The sequence below is a fragment of the Durio zibethinus genome, chromosome 17 (genome assembly GCF_047325235.1).
Source record: "Durio zibethinus cultivar Kanyao isolate XHJ-2024 chromosome 17, ASM4732523v1, whole genome shotgun sequence".
Lineage (NCBI taxonomy): Eukaryota > Viridiplantae > Streptophyta > Magnoliopsida > Malvales > Malvaceae > Durio > Durio zibethinus.
In genome coordinates this window covers 7,612,896-7,637,531 of record NC_143178.1, presented here as the reverse complement: position 1 = coordinate 7,637,531, position 24,636 = coordinate 7,612,896, and the positions used below count along the sequence as shown (strand labels likewise).

At 28.6% G+C, this 24,636-nt stretch overlaps 2 protein-coding genes and 1 pseudogene across 3 annotated transcripts; 1 reads left to right on the top strand and 2 right to left on the bottom strand.

Annotated features, from left to right (window-relative positions):
• LOC111288027 (cell division cycle 20.2, cofactor of APC complex-like) lies at positions 1 to 2,618 on the top strand. 2 transcript variants are annotated; one of them, XM_022878777.2, is made up of 5 exons: positions 1 to 536; positions 772 to 1,047; positions 1,138 to 1,407; positions 1,504 to 2,355; positions 2,435 to 2,618. In XM_022878777.2, exons 1-4 carry the CDS (start codon positions 438 to 440, stop codon positions 2,224 to 2,226), a joined length of 1,368 nt encoding a protein of 455 aa, XP_022734512.1. In that variant the 5' UTR covers positions 1 to 437; the 3' UTR covers positions 2,227 to 2,355; positions 2,435 to 2,618. The 2 variants fall into 2 exon arrangements, with proteins under 2 accessions (XP_022734512.1, XP_022734521.1); XM_022878786.2 differs by having other exon boundaries at positions 2,432 to 2,618.
• Positions 2,619 to 2,916: 298 nt separating this feature from the next.
• LOC111281027 (silicon efflux transporter LSI2-like) lies at positions 2,917 to 7,240 on the bottom strand. Its single transcript, XM_022868586.2, has 3 exons — positions 5,739 to 7,240; positions 5,423 to 5,612; positions 2,917 to 3,633 (listed from the first exon to the last, which is right to left on the bottom strand). Exons 1-3 carry the CDS (start codon positions 6,726 to 6,728, stop codon positions 3,368 to 3,370), a joined length of 1,446 nt encoding a protein of 481 aa, XP_022724321.1. The 5' UTR covers positions 6,729 to 7,240; the 3' UTR covers positions 2,917 to 3,367.
• Positions 7,241 to 15,628: 8,388 nt separating this feature from the next.
• LOC111288019 (silicon efflux transporter LSI3-like) lies at positions 15,629 to 22,952 on the bottom strand (annotated as a pseudogene).
• Between the last annotated feature and the right edge of the window lie 1,684 nt (positions 22,953 to 24,636).

The window sequence follows — 24,636 nt, the reverse complement described above, 5'->3', positions numbered from 1 at the left end:
GTAAACCTAATTTACAACGGCTCTTTACCAAAAAAAGTTGCCGTTGCGGCTTTCCATAAACCTAGATATTCCTTAACGAAGATTAAAAGAGTACATCAAATCCGAATTACTCTGCTTATCTTCCTATCAACGGCATCGTTATATAAACTCGTCGATTCGTCCAGTCAACTTCGATCAACTCTCGCTCTAACATCTACAACAACGCTTCTTTCTTTTCGCATTTCTCTAGTTTTTCTGTCTCTAACGTTTTCTTTTTCATTTGATTTTATTTTTGTTTATCATTTTTTACTTTTGATTTGAATTTTGCAGGTCCTGGGTTGGCATATATATAATTTTTTGGATTTTACTTAACTATTTCTTGCAGGATCTTTTTTTTTGTTCATTGCTTTTTATTTCTCTTTATCATATTTGTTTCGTTTTTTTGGATACATTGACCTATGGATGCAGGATCATTGAATTCTTTTTCAAACTCGAAGGGGCAATCTAGATGCCCACTTCAGGAACAGCTTCTCCAGAGAAGGAATTCTAAAGAAAATGTAAGTATTTCAACTTATTACTTAGTATTTTATCTAATTTTAATTATTGCAAAATCTGGGTTTTCTTGTTCTAGAGTTATGGTTTTTCAATTTGACAAAGGGATTCCAGTAATCAATCTTGGTCTTGAATTGATTTTAGGAAACAGCTTTGATTAAATGAAGGCTTTTTATTTATGGCTTGATAAATTAGACTTTGCAATGACACTCAAATTGAATGCTTTATTGGTACTGGCAGATGGACAGATTCATACCAAACCGTTCAGCAATGGACTTTGACTATGCGCATTACATGCTGACCGAAGGGAGGAAGATCAAAGAGAACCAGACGGTGTGCTCACCAGCCAGGGAGGCCTACAGGAAGCAGCTGGCTGAGACCTTGAACATGAATAGGACCCGAATCTTGGCTTTCAAGAACAAGCCACCAACACCTGTTGAACTCTTCCCTTCTGAGCATTCAACTTCTTCTGTTCACCCTGCCAAATCCACAATGCCCCGAAGACACATACCCCAGGTAAGTAGAGCATGCTATGCTTAATTTGACTAGTTCATAAAAATTTTTGTTCCACGGACACTTACATGTGATTATCATTTGATTCTTCAGAGCTCTGAGAGAACATTGGATGCTCCTGACCTTGTGGACGACTTCTACCTGAATTTATTGGATTGGGGCAGCAGCAATGTTCTAGCAATAGCACTTGGAAACACTGTGTATTTGTGGGATGCTTCAGATAGTTCTACCTCAGAACTTGTTACTGTTGATGATGAAAATGGCCCAGTAACAAGTGTGAGTTGGGCTCCCGGTGGTCGGCATATCGCCATTGGCTTGAACAATTCTGAAGTACAACTATGGGATTCTGCTTCCAACCGACAGGTTTGTTGTTATAGACATCTCTAAAATATTTGCAGCTTCTTCTTTTCAATCTTCCATCATTTATTCTGACTCAATTTTTTACCTTCGTTGCGGCAGTTGCGTACTCTGAGAGGTTGTCACAGATCAAGAGTAGGTTCGATGGCATGGAACAATCACATTCTTACAACAGGAGGAATGGATGGTCAGATAGTTAACAATGATGTAAGGATTAGACTCCATGTTGTTGAAACCTACAGAGGACACGAGCAAGAGGTTTGTGGGCTAAAATGGTCAGCTTCTGGACAACAACTAGCCAGTGGAGGCAATGATAATCTTGTTCATATATGGGACAGGTCCATGGCATCTTCAAATTCACCAACACAATGGCTACACAGGTTGGAGGATCATACTTCTGCTGTCAAAGCCCTTGCCTGGTGCCCTTTCCAGAGCAATTTGCTGGCCTCTGGTGGTGGTGGAGGTGATCGAACCATAAAGTTTTGGAACACACATACAGGTGCATGCTTGAATTCAGTTGATACTGGCTCACAGGTTTGCGCTTTGCTGTGGAACAAAAATGAGAGGGAGCTTCTGAGCTCTCACGGATTTACTCAGAATCAATTAATTCTTTGGAAGTATCCATCAATGGTTAAGATGGCAGAGCTAACTGGTCATACATCTAGAGTACTTTACATGGCTCAAAGCCCAGATGGTTGCACAGTGGCATCAGCTGCAGGCGATGAGACACTAAGATTCTGGAATGTTTTTGGGGTCCCAGAAGTGGCTAAACCTGCTCCAAAAGTGAACCCTGAGCCATTTTCTCAGTTGAACCGTATCCGGTGATAAAGAAAAACTGGTAGGAAGTGGTGGATATCCTCTTGAGTCCCTAACTCTACTAGTTGGTCCAGTTCTAGTTCCTTCAAAAATAGCTTAAAGTTTTCCGAAGGTGTCAGTTCATACTGGTTGAAAAAGGTAATAACAAGTTTCATAATGTTTCTAAGTGTTTTCCCAAGTAAATCTGCCTTATTTGTTCATGTTTTATTTTTAGCAGGCGATGGAGGGATTTTGGTTTCTGTAAAGATTCACTTCATCTGGAGCAACTGTCAGCATTTGTTGTGGGAGACAACAGTGCGTGCTTGCTTTATTTTGTAATCTTTTCTTCTGATCCATCCCAAAATTCATTGGGATATTTGGAGATTTCTTATATATATAAAAAAAATTTGTTGATGAATTTATTAATTTTATCAAAGAAAAGATTTTTTTTTTCAAATTTTTTTTCCTAATTATTGTTCATAAACATCCTACTTATATAACGTGCCTCCAACTAACAATTTTACATCCAGAAAATGAGATTTACGCATTTCGCAATAAAGATATGATGACGCACCCACGGTCATGTAGTAAGATCCGCGGTCATGTAATCGTCGCCTCATTAGCATTTCATGTTGGTTTGACAGTTTTTTGTAGCTCGAAAATATATGTCGATTTTGTAAACCGTGTAATATTAGATAATTTATGTTATAAAATTGAAAATTAAGTATCTAATTATAAAATTTATTTTAAATATTAATTGAATTTTATTTTAAATATCTTACATATGCATGGAAAGATAGTAGAGATGTCAAACTTTGAAAAGGTCAAAAGAGATAATAGAGTGGGTGAAAAAACCACAAATCTTTTGTCTTTACCCCCTTATAACCAACCCCCAGCTTCCTCAAATGTCTGGTTACTTCTTGGGTGCCATTGCAGCCAGGCCCAGCCGAAGTCCAGATAAGTTGGACAGCCACAAAGATCAGGCGATAGTCAAGCAGGAATTTCCCAAGCCAACCACAAAAATTTGTCATCCAATCACTTGATTTAAGGCTTGGCCGAAAACATCATTGATTCAAGGAGAACCATATAACTAGAAATGTAGCATATGTTCTGTTATGATTCAATAAAGAATAATCATACCCTGAAACGCTCTGTGATTAAGACATGTTTGCTATGGTTTTATTAGAATCAAGCCAATTGCAGTGACTAAAAGAGTGGAGGGGACTCCAAATTTTAGATGGTTCCAAAAGGTTAAAGTGTACCCCAGATTCGGAACCCGGTAGGCCTGCTCACACACTATCAAGTTGGCAGCAGATCCCAATAATGAGAGGTTCCCAGCCACAGTACTGACCCAGGCTAAAATGAGCCATGCCTTCTTCTCAGAGGCTGTTGAAATCAATGCTGCTGATGTTGCCATCCTTGCCCCAAGCAACAGAACTGAGACGAGGATAACATGTTTGGTATTAAGCTACACAATACCTCATATTTGCATGGTTTTAAAATATGACAGCTAATAATGATTCAAAACAAACAAAAGCTTCATCATAAGTTAAAGAAGTAAGACCAGTAGGCTTCCACTATAGATGTCATACTCACACCCAACACAAACATGAGAGAATTTCAGTCAGAGATGCTATCATGCTATGCAAGAGGTTTAAGTCCATTGGCAACTGAGAATCTATAAATTAACTAATTGACTGATTAACAAAGGCATCCTGTCTTGTAGTAGGGGCCTGATCCAAATGGACACTGAAGCAGAAGTTCAATACTTCCCCAAAATTTCAAGCATGTAGTCTAGGAATGAAAGTTCCATAACTGGCTTGCATCTACAAATGTATAACATTTGCAACAGTGAAAAGGCTATTTGGAGAAAAGGTGGTTGTTGATAGAAATGAGTGGTGTCAGAAGATTCAAATTACAACCTAACTTCATTCTCTTATTTGATTTTTCATACAGCTGACCCCAGAGTATGAGATATAAGGCTTAGTGTGTTGTTGTTGATGTTGAAAAGGCTCTTTGGATAGGTTTCTAATCTTTGAAGTTTTGGAAACTAAGATAGAGATGAAGCTAAAGTACATTAGTTTAATATTTAGTTGCAATTATCTGCACTTGCTGCTTTTTTGACGAAGGGAAAGATTGAAAATATGCATTGAGAGCTTGACATAGTTCCGAGTCAACTTATCTGTTTATTTCTTTAATTACCAGTTTAACAAAGAATCACTAAAGTTTGGTATATGTTTGAAAGATGTACAACCAAAAAATTGTCCAATCAGTCATTGTACTAAATTTCCATTACTTCAGCTGTAGTTGAATCTTCTAAGAACTGCAAAAGAGATTCTTACCAAGGTGAAGCTTGTTAATTTCATTAAATGAAAGTAAAAGATCCACAATTCTAAGAGGGAAATTTTGTTTTGTTCATTGATCTTCTTTACTTGACTTGAGTATTGGCATTGCACATGACTTGAACCACACAGATTTGGCAAGATTAAAGCTTGTCAATTTCTTAAAATTAAAGTAAAGAGTTTCATAATTCTATAACAAAATTTGTTCCTATTCATTTCTTTTGCTAAATTTGAGAAGTGAATGGCCCAAACAGCAGGTATGTCAAAAGGGCAGTTAAAATGTTTCAGGACTTATAAAAAATGCAATATTTGAAGGGATGGGGCTGTTTTTAACAGATATGGTGAGGATACTAACTTTTAGTTACATCAGATGAATTCTGCCAAGTTCTATATTTTACCTAATTGTCAAGTTGAAGTTCTTAAAAGCTCTCAAAACATACAGCTTAGTTCTCTTTAGAAATTGTTGTTCAACTCTACATTTTCATAACACATATCAACTGTATGATCAGCAAATTTGTTCTTATTGTCAGACTAGAATTACATTTTATGTTATTCATTTGTTCATATGACTAGGATCTATTTATGTTTTATCTTTTCATTCAGCAACATCCTGAGGCATAAGCCATTCTGTAAAAACAAAACAAAACCAATCTCAGCTCCAAGAACCAAAGAATCCTTGATACCTAAAATAAATTGTGAGAGGCACATCACTAATATTATATATTTTTTAATATTCATTTATTTCTAATGCTCAACAGTCACATTTGCTTCCAACCAAGTGTCCCAAAGAATTAACTTTAAATGAGCTAGATTTCTCAACCAGGTTTGAAAGCCACTCTCATCAAGAAGACAATAGAGCAGATAGAAGAGAAAAATCAACATACCAGTCGGCACATTTGAAACCAAATTTGACAGGACAAGAATGACAAGTGCAAGAACTGCTATTCCACTGACTTGATCAATCTTTGCATAGGGTTCCATTAGCTCCCATAGAGCGCTTGGGATTCCAGTTTTATTAAACCCTTGGACTGTGATAAACATCCCGCAGAAGAAAATTAGAAGACAGTGAGATACCTGTTAAAACCAGAGAAATGAAATCCCCAACAAGTTATTGACACTTCCACAGATCTAAGCAGTAATCTAATCAATTTGAATCTAAATGAGGGAACAATACAAAAGAGTCATAGTTGCTGATTTTACCTTCTCCAGGCATGGCACAGCATCCTTAAAATCGAGAATCATGAGAGAAAGGGCAGCAGTAATTGCAGTCCCTGACATATTAAAACCCATAAGCAAAGAGATTAACATTCCTACGACAACTAGATAAACACAGGATTTCCACAGCTTCCTTTTCCATCTTTCTGAACAAGTTGGATTCCTGTAGGACCAGTGAATCTCAGCCTCACTCTGGTTTGAATTTACACCGCCTCTAATTTCCAATCCAGGGAGTCGTCCTTCAGAGGTAGATGATGCCAAATGTGACATTGTGGCTGGTGAAAAATGGTAAGAACTGACACTATCCCCCGTAACAAATTCCGCAGCTGAATCTTCTGCATCTTTCTTGACAGATAACAAATTCCAATACATGCATATAAGTAATAAAGCATTGACAGCAACTCCTAGTATAGTCGCAGGGAGAATTCCTGTTAAGAATTCCCCAAAAGAAATTGCACTCTCGGTGGCTATAACCAAATTCTGGGGGTTACCGATCGGAGTTGCTGTAGATCCAATATTAGCACTTGAGGAAAGGGCAAGTAGGAAAGGTTGAGGTGGAAGATTATTTTGCCTTGCAATTTTCAACACAAATTCGGTCAAAACCATACAAGATGTGTCGTTGGTGAACAAAGCACTTGAAATGGCAGAAATTAAGCAGATTCTGCAAATTAAGTCCTTTGCGCCTTTACTCTTCCATGTGAGCAACTTACCCAAGTACTTAAACGCATCTGCTGTTTCAAGATATCCACTGACAACCATTGTACCGAAAAGAAGGCCAAGGATTGAAAGATCGATTGCTTCATATGCTTGATCAACAGTTAAAACTTGAAAAATGACCATCAGCATACCTCCTAAGAGGGCCCCTGCAGTCCTCCCAATAGGTAGAACTGGAACAGCAGGGAAAACTGCCAGTACCCAGAAGATTGCAAAGGCAATTGAGCCTAGAATCACTTTTAAATAAGATGCCATTGCCATCTTTTAGCATTCTTAGAAAGCCTTATCTAACAGACATCAAGATAATTTTAAAACAAGGATTGTCTAAAATACCTCATGATTCTATCTTAGGATCAGATTGCTGACTTCATTCTACTAAGAAAAAAGTAATAGTACTACTGTTTCTAGCAACTGCAATGAAAAAACTAGAAATTTTAATAGGTGGGTTTTATCAGCAAGAATGTCATTGCAAAGCTGTTGACAGCCAGGAATAGGTTCGCACATGTATTTTGGCCTGCCTCTCGGCTGTCTCTTTCTCCCCATTTGAACTCGGAATACCGTGCATTTTTTTTTTTATCCGAAACACCGTGCAATTATTGAGGAAAAGATGCAAGTAACAACGGCGGCAGTTGATAACTCTTTTGGAGAGAAAAATGTTTTACGGCTTCACATCTGGCATTGTCATTTCAATATTTGAATGAGTTATACACGCAGGATCTACTGAGGTCTTGAGTGGATTTCCGGGATCTATAGGATCAGGCAACTTGATACGTGTTGAACTTGGAATCCTATGTCAGCCTAAAAAAACCATTTACTACTATTTTCATTTTGTTCACTGTGAGTGCTAAACTTACCGCCTATCTATAATATTATGAATTTAAAAAATATTAATATTGATCCATTTAAATATTTTTATAAAATTTTAAATTAATAAATTTATTTTTAAATATATATTTTTATTAATTTATTTGAATTTAATTTAGATCAAATAAAATTAAAAATAAAATTTATATAAAATTAAATTACTTAAAATTTTAAATTTTTAATTTTAAAAATATTAAAAGTGATTGATTAAAATATACTTAGTAAATGTTTTTATAAATTTTAATTTAAATAATTTTTTTATTTTAGACTTTTTTTATAATTAGACAAAAAATGTTAAAAATTATTAACTAAAATATCTTTAATAAAATTTTAATTTCAAAAATGTTAAAAGTGATTGAAGTAATTTTTTTATAAATTTTAATTTAAATGATTTTTTATTATTAGACTCTTTGTTTATAAGTAAAATGCTTTTTCACATCAAATAAAAATACAACTAAAATGAGATCAAAGCTTAATGTGCATAGGAATAAAACAATTACATGAAGTTTGTTATTTAGTTGTTGTAAAAATAATTGTATATGTAGTTTGTGCCAATAAATAAATTTATTAAAAATAATCATAATTAATTCATTGAAGCATTTTTTTATTTATTCTCTTTCAATTTTTGGTTTTAATATATTACATAAATACGTATGTTAATAATTTTATTATTTATATATTTTATAAGTTGATTATTTAATTATTGATGACATAATTAATCTTTTTAGTCCCTTGAAATAATTTTTTAATATATCATTATTACTGTTTAGTCTAACTTCTATAATTATTTTTTTTTTGTATTTTTTCTCTAGAATTTTATAATTATTATTTTCATGAACAAAAACTAATATTAAATCAAATGTAAATCAATTACATCCCCTCCACCAACAATTATTATTATATGATTCATTAAACACTTTAATTAGATTTTTTACCTGTAAAATTAGATGATTTAGAGTACTATCAAATTATCATAAAAATTATTCACATTGATTGAAACAATAATTAATTGAATTTTCTCTTAACTTTTATCTTAATATGCCTATATGATTCATTTATATTTCAATATTATTTAATATTTCTCAATTGTATTAAATTATTTATTTTTTTATCAACTAATTGATTGAATGACCCAATATGAATTATTCTAAGTAAAAAATTATCAAATGGAATAAAATTAATTATTTTTTATGATTTCTTTAAAGGTGTGATAGAATTTATTGGAACTATCTTTTAAATGTGTTTACCCCAAAATTACATTCATTCAAATTTTATTAAAACTAAAAATGAAATTATCATAAATTATATAGGTTTTATATAACAAGTTTGTTATTTTTAGAATTGGAATTTTCTTAAAAAAACATGATAAGTACCAAAATTAGAATTTTATTTTATTTTATTTTTTAAAATTATGCATTTTAATATTTTTATATAATAAAAATTTATGTATAATAAAATTTTTTAAATAAAAAATTAAGCTTTTAATGGATAGATCGTATAACTATATTTAATTGATAAAAGCACTAATGAAATATTATTCTAAACAGAAAAATAAGATAAAAAATTGATTAGTTATACATAAGTCTATCTTTTTCATAGGACAAAAAAGGTTAATGATAAATAATATTTCAATGGAAAATATACAAATATATTGATTTCAACTTTCTTTAAAATTAATATGAAACTCTTTTATTAGGAGAAATATTATATACTAATTCATTTTCTCTTTTATAGCAGTTTAAGGATGTTCATTGTTGTATTAAAATTTTTAAGATTATCATATTAGGTAATATTTGTTTAAAAGAATTGGAATTTGTCAAATTAATTATTACTTTACATCTAAAATAAAAAGTTATTATAATTTATAATTTAACTAAACTTAAAAGTGATTTAAAGGTATTTATTAGCAAAATTCATTTGAAAAATTTTTATTTAATTGTGTATTTAGTATTTTAATCATTTTAAATTTTGATTTTTTATAATTTTGAGTTGAATTTTAGACTTAAGATGAGCAATCAATTAGGTTGAGTCAAGTTTTATCATTTACTTTTATTCACAATGTACTCAATTATTCATTTATACAGCGGAGTAAATTTGACTTAATAATTGGTACAAGCTTCTCTTTTATTTAAAAAGATGGATTTAAATTGTCATAAATTCAAATAAAAAAATAACTATACTCGATTACTTATAATTGTAATTTCACTTTAGATATACTTTTAAAATTTATTAATTAATTCAATCACAGAGATATTAAAAATAAAATATTAAAGATGAAAGGAAAAAAACTTAAATAAAGAACTTTTAAATTGTTACAGAAGATGAATAACTAATATTGAATTTTGATTGAGTTATTATTTCAATTAGAATTTCGATTATGTTCAATTACTTTTTATTTTAAATAACTATTAAGTTATTGCTTCTTAAAATCAATTGAAATAAAGTCAAGTTAGTTCATTTTTATAATTGTGTCCATTATATTATTTTTAATTAAATTAAAATTTAAAATGAGTAAAAAATTTATTTATACTCAATTTGAGTTTTGAATTATTTCAAGTTTGAATTGGTTAATTCATGTTAATTTAGCTATACTTTTATGATATCGATAATAAATTTCAAAATAAAACAAGAATACAACATAATAAAAATTTAAGTACAAAAGTGATGGAGATATACTAATGATAATTTTAGAAGAAAATCCTTATACCCAAGTTTGCAGAGATTAAAAGATTTTTCTTTTTTGAGAATTTTTTAAATTCATATTGTAAAAATGTTAATCTAGATCAACGAGTTTATAATTGTTTATTTGTTAATCAAGCTGTTATTATATGGGTTAAGGGAAACAATTCAAATATTTCATTTGAAAGGGATCATATCATAGTTCAAACTAATTTATAAAGATAACATAAAATTAAACAGTATTTGGAATGTTATGATTCATTATAATATTCTTCACCCTTTCCTAATAAAAGAAGTTAATTGGCATCAAAATATCAAAAAGGTCAATTTGAATGAAGATAATAAGAATGAAGCAACAATTAAAAATATACTATCTTTTTGTATAGTAGAAGAATTTTTTTATGGAGAATGTGAAATATTCTTTTCTCTTTCTGAATAGAAAAATTGATTGGCATCGAAATATCAAAAAAGTTATTTTGAATGATGGTAATAAAAATGAATCAATAATTAAAAATATATTATTTTTTATTCAATAGAAAAACTTTTTTTTTATTGAAAATACGAAAATAATTATTATGAATTTAATATTTTAAAATTGTTTTCTATTTAATTTTTATAAATTTTATTTAGTAAATCAATTCTCATTACTTTTATCGTATATATAACAAAATTTTTACCTAAAATTGTATATTTAAAAATAGAAATATATGACAAAATTTATTATTTCCATTGATGACATAACATTTTAAAATTTTTAATTTTTTATATGCATTGTATTTCGCTAACAAGTATGAATATATATATAGACACTAATAATTCAATTAAATTATTAATAAAACTTATCTTAATATATATTATTTTACCATGAACTAAAAAATTTAGAAATATTAACTTAATATAATTGTATATATTTATTTAATTTAGTTTTAATACTTGCATTATATAACAAGTTATGATTTAAGCTTATTATTATGTGTTAAACTACCGATAGTAATTTAAGAGTATTTATTTATGTTTTTCATGTCATTTAAACTTAAACTTTTTCTTTCTTTCTTTACCTTACAAATTACACCAACTAGTATACATTGTAGTTACTTTATTTTTGGATATACACAAATAAGGGATAACATATTAGTACATAATTAATAACTTAGTAATTAATCATTAAAAATTTAAATGTAATTAGTATAACTTAGTAGTAATCATCGATAATTTAATATTAAATTAGTGATAACTTAATAGTAAATGAATAATAATTTAGTAGTAAATAATTGATAACTTTTTAGTAAATTAGTAATAATATATAATAATATATTTATAATACCTTAATGATAAATCAATTATAATATGGTTGTAAATATATGATAATATAGTACTAAATCAAGGATAACTTAACAAAAAGTAAGTGATAAGTTAATTATTAATAACTTAGTAATAATTAATGATAACTTAATAGTAAATAAGTAATAATTTAATAATAAATCAGTTTCAGTTTAATAGTAATTAATTGATAGTACTAAATCATAAATAACTTAGTAGTAAGTCAATAATAAATTAGTAGTAAATAATTGATAATTTAATAATTAATCATTGAAAATTAACAATAAATTAATATAACTTAATAGTAAATTATCGATTACATATTAGTTAATCAATGATAACTTAATAATAAATCATGCATAATTTAATATAAATCATGCATAATTTAATATAAATCATAGATAATATAGTGGTAAATTCATGATAATTTTCTGGTAAATAATCAAAAATTAAATAGTAAATCAATAATAACATAATAGTAACTATATAAAATATAACAGTAAATCATTAATAATTTAGTAGTAAATTAATAATTTAGTAATAAATCAATGATAATATAATAGTAAATTACATTGATAATTTAGTAATAAATTAGTTAATCATTGATAACTTTTTAGTTAATTATTGGTAAATTATAGTAAATCAATTATAAATTTATAATAAATCATCAATAACTTAGTGGTAAATTACCAATAATTTAATAGAAATAATTAATAACTTAATGATAAATCACTCATAATTTAATGACAAATCATTCATAAATTAAAAATAAATTATTGATAATGTAGTAGTAAATCATTAATAACTTAATAGTAAATAACTAATAATGTAATTGTTAGTCATTGATAATTTTTTTATATTTGAAATTGTCTGAACCCTGATTATTAGCATAAACGAAGCCAAAATTTTCATTTTGAAGGCTATGATAAACATATTAAGAACCTATTCAATAAAAAAATTAGTGAAAAAATTTTAAATTTAAATAAAACAATAATGTTATCATATAAAAAGAAAATTGTCTCATATATTATTAGTAGACCTTTTAAATTTCATATTTCATAATTATAAATGAATAAAGATATATTAGTAAATTAATGATAGATTAATAAATAACAGGTGATAACTTTGTAGTTAATCATTGATAATTTAATAGTAAATTAGTGATAATTTAATAGTAAATTAGTTTTAATTTAATAATAATTTATTGATAAAATTAATAGTAAATCATAAATAACTTAGTAGTAAAATGAATGATATTTTAGTAGTTAATCATTGAAAATTTAAAAGTAAATCAATATAACTTAGTAATAGTTAATCATCAATAACTTAATAGTAAATTATAATTAATTTAATATAAATTAGTGATAACTTCATAATAAATCATAGTTAATTTAGTAATAAATTTGCAATAGTTTTGTAGTAAATAATAAAAAATTAAGTAGTAAATCAATGATAATATAATAGTAAATATATAATAACATAATAATAAATCATTGATAATTTAAATGTAAATTATTGATAACTTAGTAGTAAATCAATAATAATTTAATTGTAAATCAATGATAATTTAGTAATAGATTAGTTAATTATTGATAAGTTTGTCATAAATCATTGATAAATTAATAGTAAATTAATTATAACTTTATAACAAATTATGAGTAACTTAGTAGTAAATCATCAACAATTTAGTAGTAAATCATTTGTAAATTAGTAGCAAATCAATATCAATTTAGTAGTAAATCATTGATAATTTAGCAATAAATCATTGATAGCTTGATGGTAAATCGTTAATAACATAATAATAAATTAATGATAATTTAATTATTAATAATTGATAATTTTTTTATATTTAAAGTTGCCATAAATTGAACCTTAACCACTAACGAAAATGAAACTAGAAAATTCATCTTAGGAGACTAGGATAAACTTATAAAGAAACCGATTCAATAAAAAATTTAGTTAAAAAAATTCTAAATTTGAATGAAATAATAATGTTATTACATAAAAAAAATTTATTTTATACTAAAATTGAATTCGTACATCCTATAAGAATCCCTTATTAAATATATGATGATAAAAATTTTATCAATGGTTACTAAAAAAAATCATAAATTACCAAAAAGTTAATTACTAAAATTATATCAAAAGGTTACCAAAATTTTATCAATGGTTACGAAAATTATATTATAAGTTACTAAACTAATATCGAAAGTTACCAAAATTGTATTAAAAGTTATTAAAATTTTATTAAAAATTATCAAAATCAAAATTATATAAAAAATTATCAAATTTTACATATATTATACCAAAATCAAAATTAAATTATTAATATTTCTTATTATTGTTATCATAGTATAAAAAAATTATTTATTGAAATAAATTTTTAGAGTGACACACGTGTCAAAAACTAGTAATAAATAAAGAAAAAGATTAAACTATAATCGACCTTGATAAATGAAGATTGGAATCATCTAAGTTATCTAACAACATAAAATATGATTATTATTAGGGGTGTAATCGATCGAGTTCAAATCGATATAGTATTAAATTCAAGCTCGATTTGAAATTCGAGGCTCGAAATTTGATTCGAACTCAATCAAATTTTATTTTTTTAACTCGAGCTCGACTCGAGATAGAAATCAAATTACTCCAACTCACTCGATTATGCTCAATTAATATGTAAAAATAAGCTCGATTCATATATTCGAAAAAAGTTTGATTATTTATGCTCGAGCTTGAACTCGAGTTTGAAATATTTTAGTAATTAAAATAATAAAAATATATTTAAATATCAAAGCTTAATTAGGCTTACGAGCTTCTCAAATCAGATATAAAAATACTCGAACTCGGCTCGATCAGTAAGTCGAGCTACTTGAGCTCGAGCTTGACTCGATAATAATAGAATGAAATTCAAATTTTATTTGAATCAAATTCGAGTAACTTACAAATACTAATATATCATTTACACTTTTAGTTATTACTGCATACATGTAGAAACAAAATCATTGAAAATATGGTTATTACTTAGAAAATATTGGTACTCCTGTCGCTGATATCCAACACACAAGGGCTTGGGTTACCTATTAGACTCAAAGAAAAAAGGGCTCAAAATCCAAGTTCAAAATTTCCAAAATTGCGGGACCAAGACTCTATAACACTAAACTGGAAGAAAACGGAAAAAATGGCATTGGGCAAAGCACACTTAAGCTCAACCGAGGGGACATGTAAGGCAGTTTTTATTTAACTTGATATACTATATTCAGGGCTAAAAGGGACAAGGAAACTTGGAAGTGATCAAATTTTGGCATTAGTATTAGAAAACATGGTGAACCTTTCTTTTTTCATTTTGCTAGAGGAAAAACATGACAAATTCAACAGTTTAAAACCATAGCATTATTTTCATCTAATATCAATCATAATTATAGATATCTCATTTTGTTCAAAAAATTTTTTAACATAAAAAAAAAGCTTCAAACTCAATGGAAAATTTTTCATTTTAATTTGATTTAATTAATTAATTAATTATTATTATTATTATTTTAAAAAAATAAAAAAATAAAAAAAGAAATCAAGAATAAAAAAACGCGTTGTAAAAAAAAGAAATCGGTGATTCAGTCCCAAATTTGTTGGAACATAATTCTTAATGATTCAGTTCGAGCATAATTCATGCATAGAATCAATTCATGGAGGAATAAAATCATAATCACATATTTTGTGGAAATGATTTTTTTTTTTTAAATTGGTTAAACATGAATCCCTATAAAGGATTCGGGACAGCAATCAAGAGAAGGGATCCAATTCTCCTATACGGCAGCACTAATTCAGATGCAGATTTGAGCCGTGCAAACCAGAGAAACAAATACAGAGGCAATTAGAAAACCTACCTTAGGCATTTTCCACCCAACACACAACCTCAATCTACAAGCAAAGCAAGCGAAAGAAAAAATCAAAAGCCGAATTTGGCAGAAAATAAGCACACAGCTTCAATAACCAGCCTCTAAACAGAAAGCCTACCCAAACCCTTACCCACAGAAATCGAAATCATTAAATCAAAAATCGAAGCTGCTGATGCTGCCACTCGTCCTCCAAGCAAGAGAACTCAGTGTTAGGGGTAAGCAACTAGAAAATTATGTGCCCTTTTGTACATAAAGGTGGCAGTACAAAACCAATTAATGTTTGTTTATGATATTTAAGATTATTAAGATTTGAACCTTAATAATTGAAATTAAAAGTTCAGTATTGTACCAACAAATTACATGGCTGTTTGCAAAATCAACTTCAATTTCGGGAGAAAACAAATGAAGAAACAAAGATTTCTACTTTAAATTGCTAAATTATACGTCAAACATATTCAAAGGACAAAAATCAACAATTAGCAGTTGGAAAGCCCAATTCTACATAACAAGTATGACAACGGCTAGAATTGCTAGCTATCTCCGAAGCATGATTGATCTTTGCATAGGGTTCCATCAAGTCCCAAAAAGTGCTTCGTATTCCAGTTTTATTGAAGCCTTCGACATTGACAAACATTCCACAGAAGAAAATTAAAAGCAAGTAGGACACCTCGTCAGAGAATAATTGAGCTTAATTAATTAATTAATCTTATGAAACTAATGCTTTTATATATAGATGATATTTTTTAGCTTTCCAATCTGATTTTAATTTTTTAAAAACCTTTCTAGGCAAGGTCGAGCATCCTTAAAATGAAGGTTAACCATAAAAGCAAGTGCTGAGGCAGTTGCAGTCCAGGACATGTTGAGACCCGTAAGCAGAGAAATCAGCATTCCTATGGTAACAAAGTAAACACGGAATTTCCGAAACCTCCTTTTCCAAGTTGTCAATAGATTTTCCTTTTCTTCTGAAGGCTGCACAGAAAATGCATCTTTGAAGCTACCAGTTAATGCAATCATCTTTGAAGCAACAGGTTCCACATTTTTATGGGAGTATCCTTCCGTTGTTGCCTACTTCGATGCATTTGAATTCCTTGCAGAATCAATTGAAGCAATAGGTACCCTTTGCCCCCTGCATTTCACTCCGATCAGCTGAATTTACTCGGTTTCTAAGGGTGTCAAGATGAGCTGCGCTTCCATTCACGTTGGGAGAGCTTTGGACATTCATAGATTCCAATCTTGAGTTCCATTCTTGAGAGTTCAAAGATGAAAAATGTGACGTTTTAGCTGGTGAAAACCTATGAGAAATCATATCCTCTTCAGCTACAACTTCTCCAGTTGCATCTTCTTCTTCCTTCTGAACCGATAATAACCTCCAATACATGCATAGAAGAAGTAAAGCAATCGAAGGTAGAATTCCAGTAAGAAAATCCCCACAAGAAATTTTAATCTGAACTGCTATAACTAGGTTTTGAGGATTTCCAATTGGAGTTACTGCAGACCCTATACTTGCACTTGAGGCAAGTGCAAGCAGGAATGGCTGAGGGGGTAGATTATGTTGCCTTGCAATTGTTGGTAGTTTAAAATGTGGTGGATTCCACATTGAGTAGAAAGATCACTTATAAATGGTTTAAAAGAAATTACTTATATTATTTAAATAATTGAGCTAAGTGTTGAAGTGGGCTAAGTCATATAGGCTTATTAGGAATTTTTCTACTGAGTTGGACAATTTTAAAAGTCAAAGATTGGTACTTGGGCACTTGGGTTTGTTTGACAAATAGATTTAATTTTTAAATCTTTATTATTATTATTATTATTTATTTATTTCGAAATATTATTGATTCCGAATAAATATGCTTAAACAGTAAAATACATTATTGTTTAAATAAAGTTTATTTAAACAATAAAATATGACAATAAAAAATGTCATGACTTTTTGAATTGGTTTGGTTAATGACTGTTTATTTATTATAAATAGATATTTCTGCCTGACCAATTTCACTACTTTTGATTTAAAGAGTTTTAAGGCTTTGTTGTATCCTATAGGCATAATTATCTTTAAGACAGTGTTATTCACGTCCAAAGCCATATTTCTTTCTTTCTTACTATTTTTGTTTTTCTTCAATCTACTAACAATTTAAAAGCAATTATGGATACTACATCTGTTATTGTCCCTACTACTGCTATGGATTTGGAATCAAGCATGAAGGTTCATTTTCAAAATCAAGATGTAATCAGATTTGATCCTTTTAATGGATCAAACTACACTAGGTGGAAGGACAAAATGGTTTTTCTAGTGACAGCATTGAAGATGTTTTATGTACTTGATCCAAATTTGGAACCAATTCTAAAACCAACTCTTGAAGATTCTGATACTATTAAGGCAACAAGAAGCAAACGTGAAGAAGATGAACTAGTTTGTCATGGTTATATTCTGAATTCATTATCTGACCGTCTATATGACCTATACAGAAATGTGAAAACACCAAAAGAGATATGGACTGCTCTTGAGCACAAATACATGAACGAAAAGAAAGGTACGGATAAGTTTTTGGCTTTGAAATACTTTGAATTTTCAATAATTGATGATAAACCAATCATGGACCAAGTGCACAAGTTGCAAATTCTGGTCTCTAAGTTAAGTGAGCTGGAAATTAAGGTTCCTGATTCACTTCAAGTTGGAGCTATTTTGTCAAAACATCCTCTTTCATGGAATGGATATAGGAAGAAAGTTCTGCACTCAACAGATACTTTCACTATTGAAGAATTTCAAACTCACATACAGATTGAAGCAAAAAATCGTGCAAGAGATGCACTTTTCTTTGGAGGTTTCAATGTGAATTACGTGAGTGGACAAAATTTTGGAAAAACTCACAAGTCTTTTGGTAAATTTCAAAACAATTTTAAAGTCAAGAAAAATGGATTTAAGAAGTCCAAATTTAACAAGAACAAAATTTATTTCCATTGTGGAAAGAAAGGACATTTGATTAAAGATTGTAGATTTAAAAACACTAGAATTAAGATTGGTTCTAGTTTTGAAAGCAAGGCAAATTTGGTCAAGTAAAAAATTAATGAACTTGTTGCAATGGTAACTGACATGCAAATTAGAATGATCACCGAAGTTCGTATGGTTACTACAAATAAGTCATCTGATTGGTGGCTAGATTCTGGTGCAACAATTCATGTTTGCAACAACAAAAAGCAGTTCAAGACTTATGAAGAATGCAAGAAACCATAAAACATCCTTATGGGAAATCATGTTCCTGCCAAAGTGATTGGAAAAGGAACGGTTGAATTGAAATTCACCTCAAGGCAAAAACTAACTCTAATTAATGTTTTTCATGTTCTTGAGATTAGAAAGAATCTTGTATCTGCAAATCTATTATGTAAAAAAGGCTTTAAGATTGTACTAGAGTCGGATAAAGTTATAGTCTCCAAAAATGGTGTATTCATTGGAAAAAGATATTCCAATGATGGTATGTTTAAACTAAGCATTGATGAAATAAATAATGTTTCTGCTTATATTGTTGAGCATTCTTCTTCTTTATGACATGTTAGATTAGGACATTTAAATTATCATTATATGAATCATATGACTAAGCATGGTTATATAACATACCAGAAAAATCATGACATTAAATGTGAAATCTGTGTCAAATCAAAAATGACTAAGAAACCTTTTTCTAAAGCTGAAAGAAATACAGAATTATTAGAACTTATACATTTTGATATTTGTGAGCTAAATGGTTTATTAACAAAGGGAGGAAAAATGTATTTTATAACATTTATAGATGATGATTCTCGTTATACTTTTGTGTATCTAATGAAAACAAAAGATGAAGCCTTTGATAAATTCAAAGAATATAAATCAGTTGTTAAAAATCAAAAAGAGAAGAAAATCAAAATTCTTCAAACACATAGGGGTGGCGAATATTTTCCAAATTCATTTTCTCTTTTTTGTGAAGATAATGAAATTATTTATCAAAGGACAACCCCTTATGCACCCCAACAAAATGGTTTAGCCGAAAGAAAAAATAGAACCTTGGTTGATATGGTAAATAATATGTTGTTAAATGCTAAATTACCTCTGAATCTTTGGGGAGAGACACTTTTAACAGCATGCCACATACATAATAGAATTATTTCAAAAAAATTCTTAAAGACACCATATGAACTTTGAAATCATGACAGAAAACCAAATTTGGATTATTTTAAAGTGTGGGGGTGCATTGCCTTTTATAAAATACCTCATCCTCATAAATCAAAATTAGGACCTAGAGGTATTAAAAGTATTTTTGTTGGTATGCACAGAATTCAAAAGCATATAGACTTCTTGATTTAAATACTAATGTTATTGTTGAATCTATTCATGTAGAATTTTTTGAAAATAAGTTTATATGTGATACCAAAATTGATATGGAGAAACAAATTGAAATGATTCTTACGAATGGAAATAAAAGAAAAGAAAGTAATGATTCTGTTGAAATTAGAAGGAGCAAAAGAGTTAGAAAAGATAATCTTTTGCTTTCTGATTTTGTTTCTCCAGATTCTATAGTATTCCTAGTAGAAGGAAATAGAACCAAAGTGTTTAAGAAAACATCAATTTTACTAAATGTAGATGAAGACCCTAAAACATTTAATGAAGCTATGACTTCAAGAGATGTTGCTTTTTGAAAAGAAGCTATTAATGATGAAATGGACTTAATCATGTCCAATAATACATGAGTCTTGGTAGATTTACTTCCAGGTTCTAAACCTATAGGATGTAAATGGGTGTTTAGAAAGAAATATAATACAAATGATTCTATACAAACTTTTAAAGCAAGATTAGTTGTAAAAGATTTTAAACAAAAGGAAGGCATAGATTATTTTGATACATATACTCCAATAGCAAAAATAACATCCATTAGAGTTCTTATAGCTTTGGTTTCCATTCATAAACTGCATGTGTATCAAATGGATGTTAAAATAGCTTTTTTAAATGATGACTTAAAGGAAGAAATATACATGAAACAACCAGAAGGTTTTATTCTTCCAGGTAATGAGAATAAAGTTTGTAAATTAATTAAGTCACTTTATTGGCTAAAGCAAGCTCTTCAACAATGGCATGAAAAGTTTGATTCAATTATAGTAGCCAATGGTTTTAAACATAATGGAGCAGATAAGTGCATTTACTCAAAATTTACTAAAGAATATGGAGTTATAATATATCTCTATGTGGATGATATGCTAATTTTTGGTACTAATATGATTGGCATGAATGAAACCAAAAGGTATTTGATTTCTAATTTCAAAATGAAAGATTTAAATGAAGTTGATACTATTTTAGGAATTAAAGTTAAGAGATATAATAAGGGTTTCATTGTTAATCAAAGTTATTATATTGAGAAACTGCTTAATAAGTTTAAATATCTCAATATAAAAGAAACCAATACCCTATATGATACGAGTATAAAATTAACAGAAAATCAAGATAATGTAATTGTACAACTTGAATATGCTAGTGCTATTGGAAGTATCATGTATGCTACACATTGTACTAGGCCAGATATAGCTTTTGCTATTTGCAAGTTATCGAGATATACAAGAAAGTTTAGTATAAGTCATTGGAAAGCCATAGGAAGAGTTCTAGGTTATCTTAAAAGAACTAAAGATTGTGGCTTATTTTATTCCAGAGATCCGACTGTTTTGGAAGGATATTCAGATGCAAGTTGGATCACTAGTATAAGTGACAATAAATCCACTTCAGGATGCATGTTTACCCTTGGAGGTGGTGCAATTAATTATGCATCCAATAAACAAACTTGCATTTCACATTCAACTATGGAATATGAATTTATAGCTTTAGCTGTAGCAGGCAAATAAGCTGAATGACTAAGAAATTTATTAATGGATATAGAGTTGTGGCCACAACCAATGACATCCATTTCCTTGTACTGTAATAGTGAAGGTATTATGTCTAGAGCTTATAGTGAAATTTATAATGGAAAATCTAGACATATTAGTCTAAGACATGATTATATCAAAAAATTGATAAAAAAAAATGGGGTAATTAGCATCATATATGTTAAATCTGCTAAAAACTTAGCAGATCCTCTTACCAAGATGCTACCTAAAAATTTGGTAAGAAGCACCACAAGTGGAATGGGTTTAAAATTCTTTTTAAACACCAATAATGAGAACCTAACTTTGAATTAGTAACCTCTAATTGCAAAGTTTAATAGGTAATAACAAATTATTATTATGTGTCTGTAAAAACTAGTCAACCCATTATATATATTTGAAATACTAGTGTAAGCTATTGCATAAATGGAGGATGAGATTGAACTCTTAATGGAGTTAATAATTAAATGTCTCTAGCAATGGAGACATGAATAAGAAACTCCACCTATATAAACATATAAGTGGTGCCGTTTCAACAAGAAAATTGAAAACTTTCTTGTAAATGTTTATGAATAAGGATAAGCACATGGCCATAATAGTGCTAAAGCAATTATAAACCTCTGACAGAATATTAAATAAATATTATGTGTATTATATCTTCAATTTTAACATTAGGAGTTGAGGTTTAATCTGTGGACACCATCAACTTTGTTAGAATTCTAAGTTATATATGCTAATTAAAGGTTTAAATCGATAGATACCTTCTTGTATTTATAATATTTATTTGTATGAAAGGTTAAAGATTAAACACCAACATTCCAAACTAGTGGGGAATTATTAGTAGTTTTGAATGTGGTATATCTCACATTGAGTAGAAAGATCACTTATAAATGGTTTAAAAGAAATTACTTATATTATTTAAGTAATTGAGCTAAGTGTTGAAGTGGGCCAAGTCATTTGGGCTTGCTAGAAGTTTTCCTAGTGGGTTGGACAATTTTAAAAGTCAAAGATGGGTACTTGGGCACTTGGAGCACTTAGGCTTGTTTGACAATAAATTTAATTTTTAAATCTTTATTATTATTATTATTATTATTATTATTATTATTTATTTCGGAATATTATTGATTCCGAATAAATATGCTTGAACAGTAAAAGACATGATTGTTTAAATAAAGTTTATTTAAACAATAAAATATGACTATGCACTTTATTTAAACAATAAAATATGACTATATAAAATATCATGACTTTTTGAATTGATTTGATTAATGACTATTCATTTATTATAAATAGATCTTTTTGCCTGATCAATTTTATTATTTTTAATTTAGAGAGTTTTAAGATTTTGTTGTATCCTATAGGTATAATTATCTTTAAGACAGTGTTATTCACGCCTCAAAACTATATTTCCTTCTTTCTTACTATTTCTGTTTTCTTAAATCTACTAACAGCAATTTATAACACATTCAGTCAAGATCGCACAAGAGGTATCATTGGTGAATAGAGCACTTGAAATGGCGGAAATCAGGCAGATTCTTCAAAATAAGTCCTTAGCTCCTTTACTTTTCCATGAAAGTAACTTACCTAAATATTTGAACCCATCAGCTCTTTCAAGATAGACACTGACAACCATAGTACCAAATAAAAGACCGAGGATTGGGAGATCAATTGCAGCGTATATTTGATCTAGGGTTATAACTCTGAACAAAACCATAAGCATGGACCCGAGTAAGGACCCTGCTGTCCACCCAGCTGGTAGAAAGGGGACAGCATGGAAAACTGGCAATACCCAGAAGATTGCAAAGGCAATTGAGCATAGAACCACTTTAACAAAAGAAGCCACGGCCATTGTTTCTGATAAATGATAGGCATTATTCTTGCAAGAATTCCAAACCTTCAAATTCTTATTCAGTACAAGCACTCCAGTTCATCCCATCAGTTTTCTGCCCAAAAGAACTGGACAGAGCAGCCTATGAATAAAATCCAACAGAACATTGTTTTCGAAGTGAAGATTTTTGACCTCCGGACAGTCATAATTAATTCAAGACAAATGTCGAAAGAACCCTGAAAATTCAGTAAAACCTGTAGTGAATTTAAAACATCCAGATGCAAAGACACAAAGTAATGAAGAAAACAACCAAGTTTAGACTCATCGAAACGAAAAGGTAAGTAGCTAGGGGCATCTTTGCATGTGAAGTGAACACTTTTCATCAAACCTGGCTTTGGATTAGATGGGTTGGACTCAAAAGTTCTCCAGTTTAATCGAGGAGAAATATGGGTCGTAAGTTCTGTTTATGAGCTGGAGCTTCTTACAAAACTGTGAGAAATCCTGTATGACTTCCATGGCCACAATATTAAGGGCAACCGAGACGAGCAACAGCATGAAAAGAATCGAGATAAGCAGCAGTAGCCAGTAGCACCAACACTTAAAAGTTCAACTATCTTGGACTCAAACAAAGACTAAGTAGATTATAGAGCTGACAATTGGAATATTTGAATCCTGTTTGCGTCTCTTCAACATGCGTAAAATATAAAAAATTGATATATTATTGACAGATAAATATAAGATATATTTTAATTTTTATCAAATTCATATATATTATTTATTAAAAATTTTAAATTTTATATATTTTTCATATAATTTTAATATTAAATTTTATAAAAATATAAGCTTTAATTTATCTATCAAATCTTTATATATAATAGTTTTCAACGTGTGATGCATGTATAATTTTTATCTCTAAAAATTTAATTCAATGAATACAATGATAATAATGATAAATACTGATAATTTAATTTTGATTTTAGTATAATACAGATAAAATTTAATAAATTTTGATAAATTTTTATTTTGATAACCTTTTATATATTTTAATAACCTTTGTTAAAAGTTTGATAACTTTTAATAAAATTTTAATAACTTTCGATACAATTTTGATAACCTTTTATGTTAGTTTGGTAACTAATTATAATATAATTTTTATAGCCATTGATATAATTTTAATAATTTTTAATAAAATTTTAGTAACCTTTTGATGTAATTTTCACAACCTTTCATATAATTTTGGTAATTATCAATAAAATTTGTGTTATCATATATGTAACAATGAATTTCTGCAACAAAATACAAGTTCTATTTTAATGTAAGATAATTTTTTTTATAAAATAACATTATTATTTCATTCAAATTTAGAATATATTTACAAAATTTTATTATTGAATAAGTTTATGATAGGTTTATCTTAGCATTTCAAGATAAAATTTCTAGTTTTGTTTTTGCTAATAACTAAAATTTAATCTCTTAAACTTCAAGTATAAAAAAGTTTTTAATGATTGATAATTAAGTTATTATTAATTTACTACTATATTATTAGTTATTTACTATTATGATATCAATGATTTACTCCTAAATTATCATTGATTTACTATTGATTTATAAATGATTTACTATTAAATTATTTATGATTTATTATAAACTATAATTCATTTATTATTAATTTATCAATGATTTACTATTAAAGTTATTAATGATT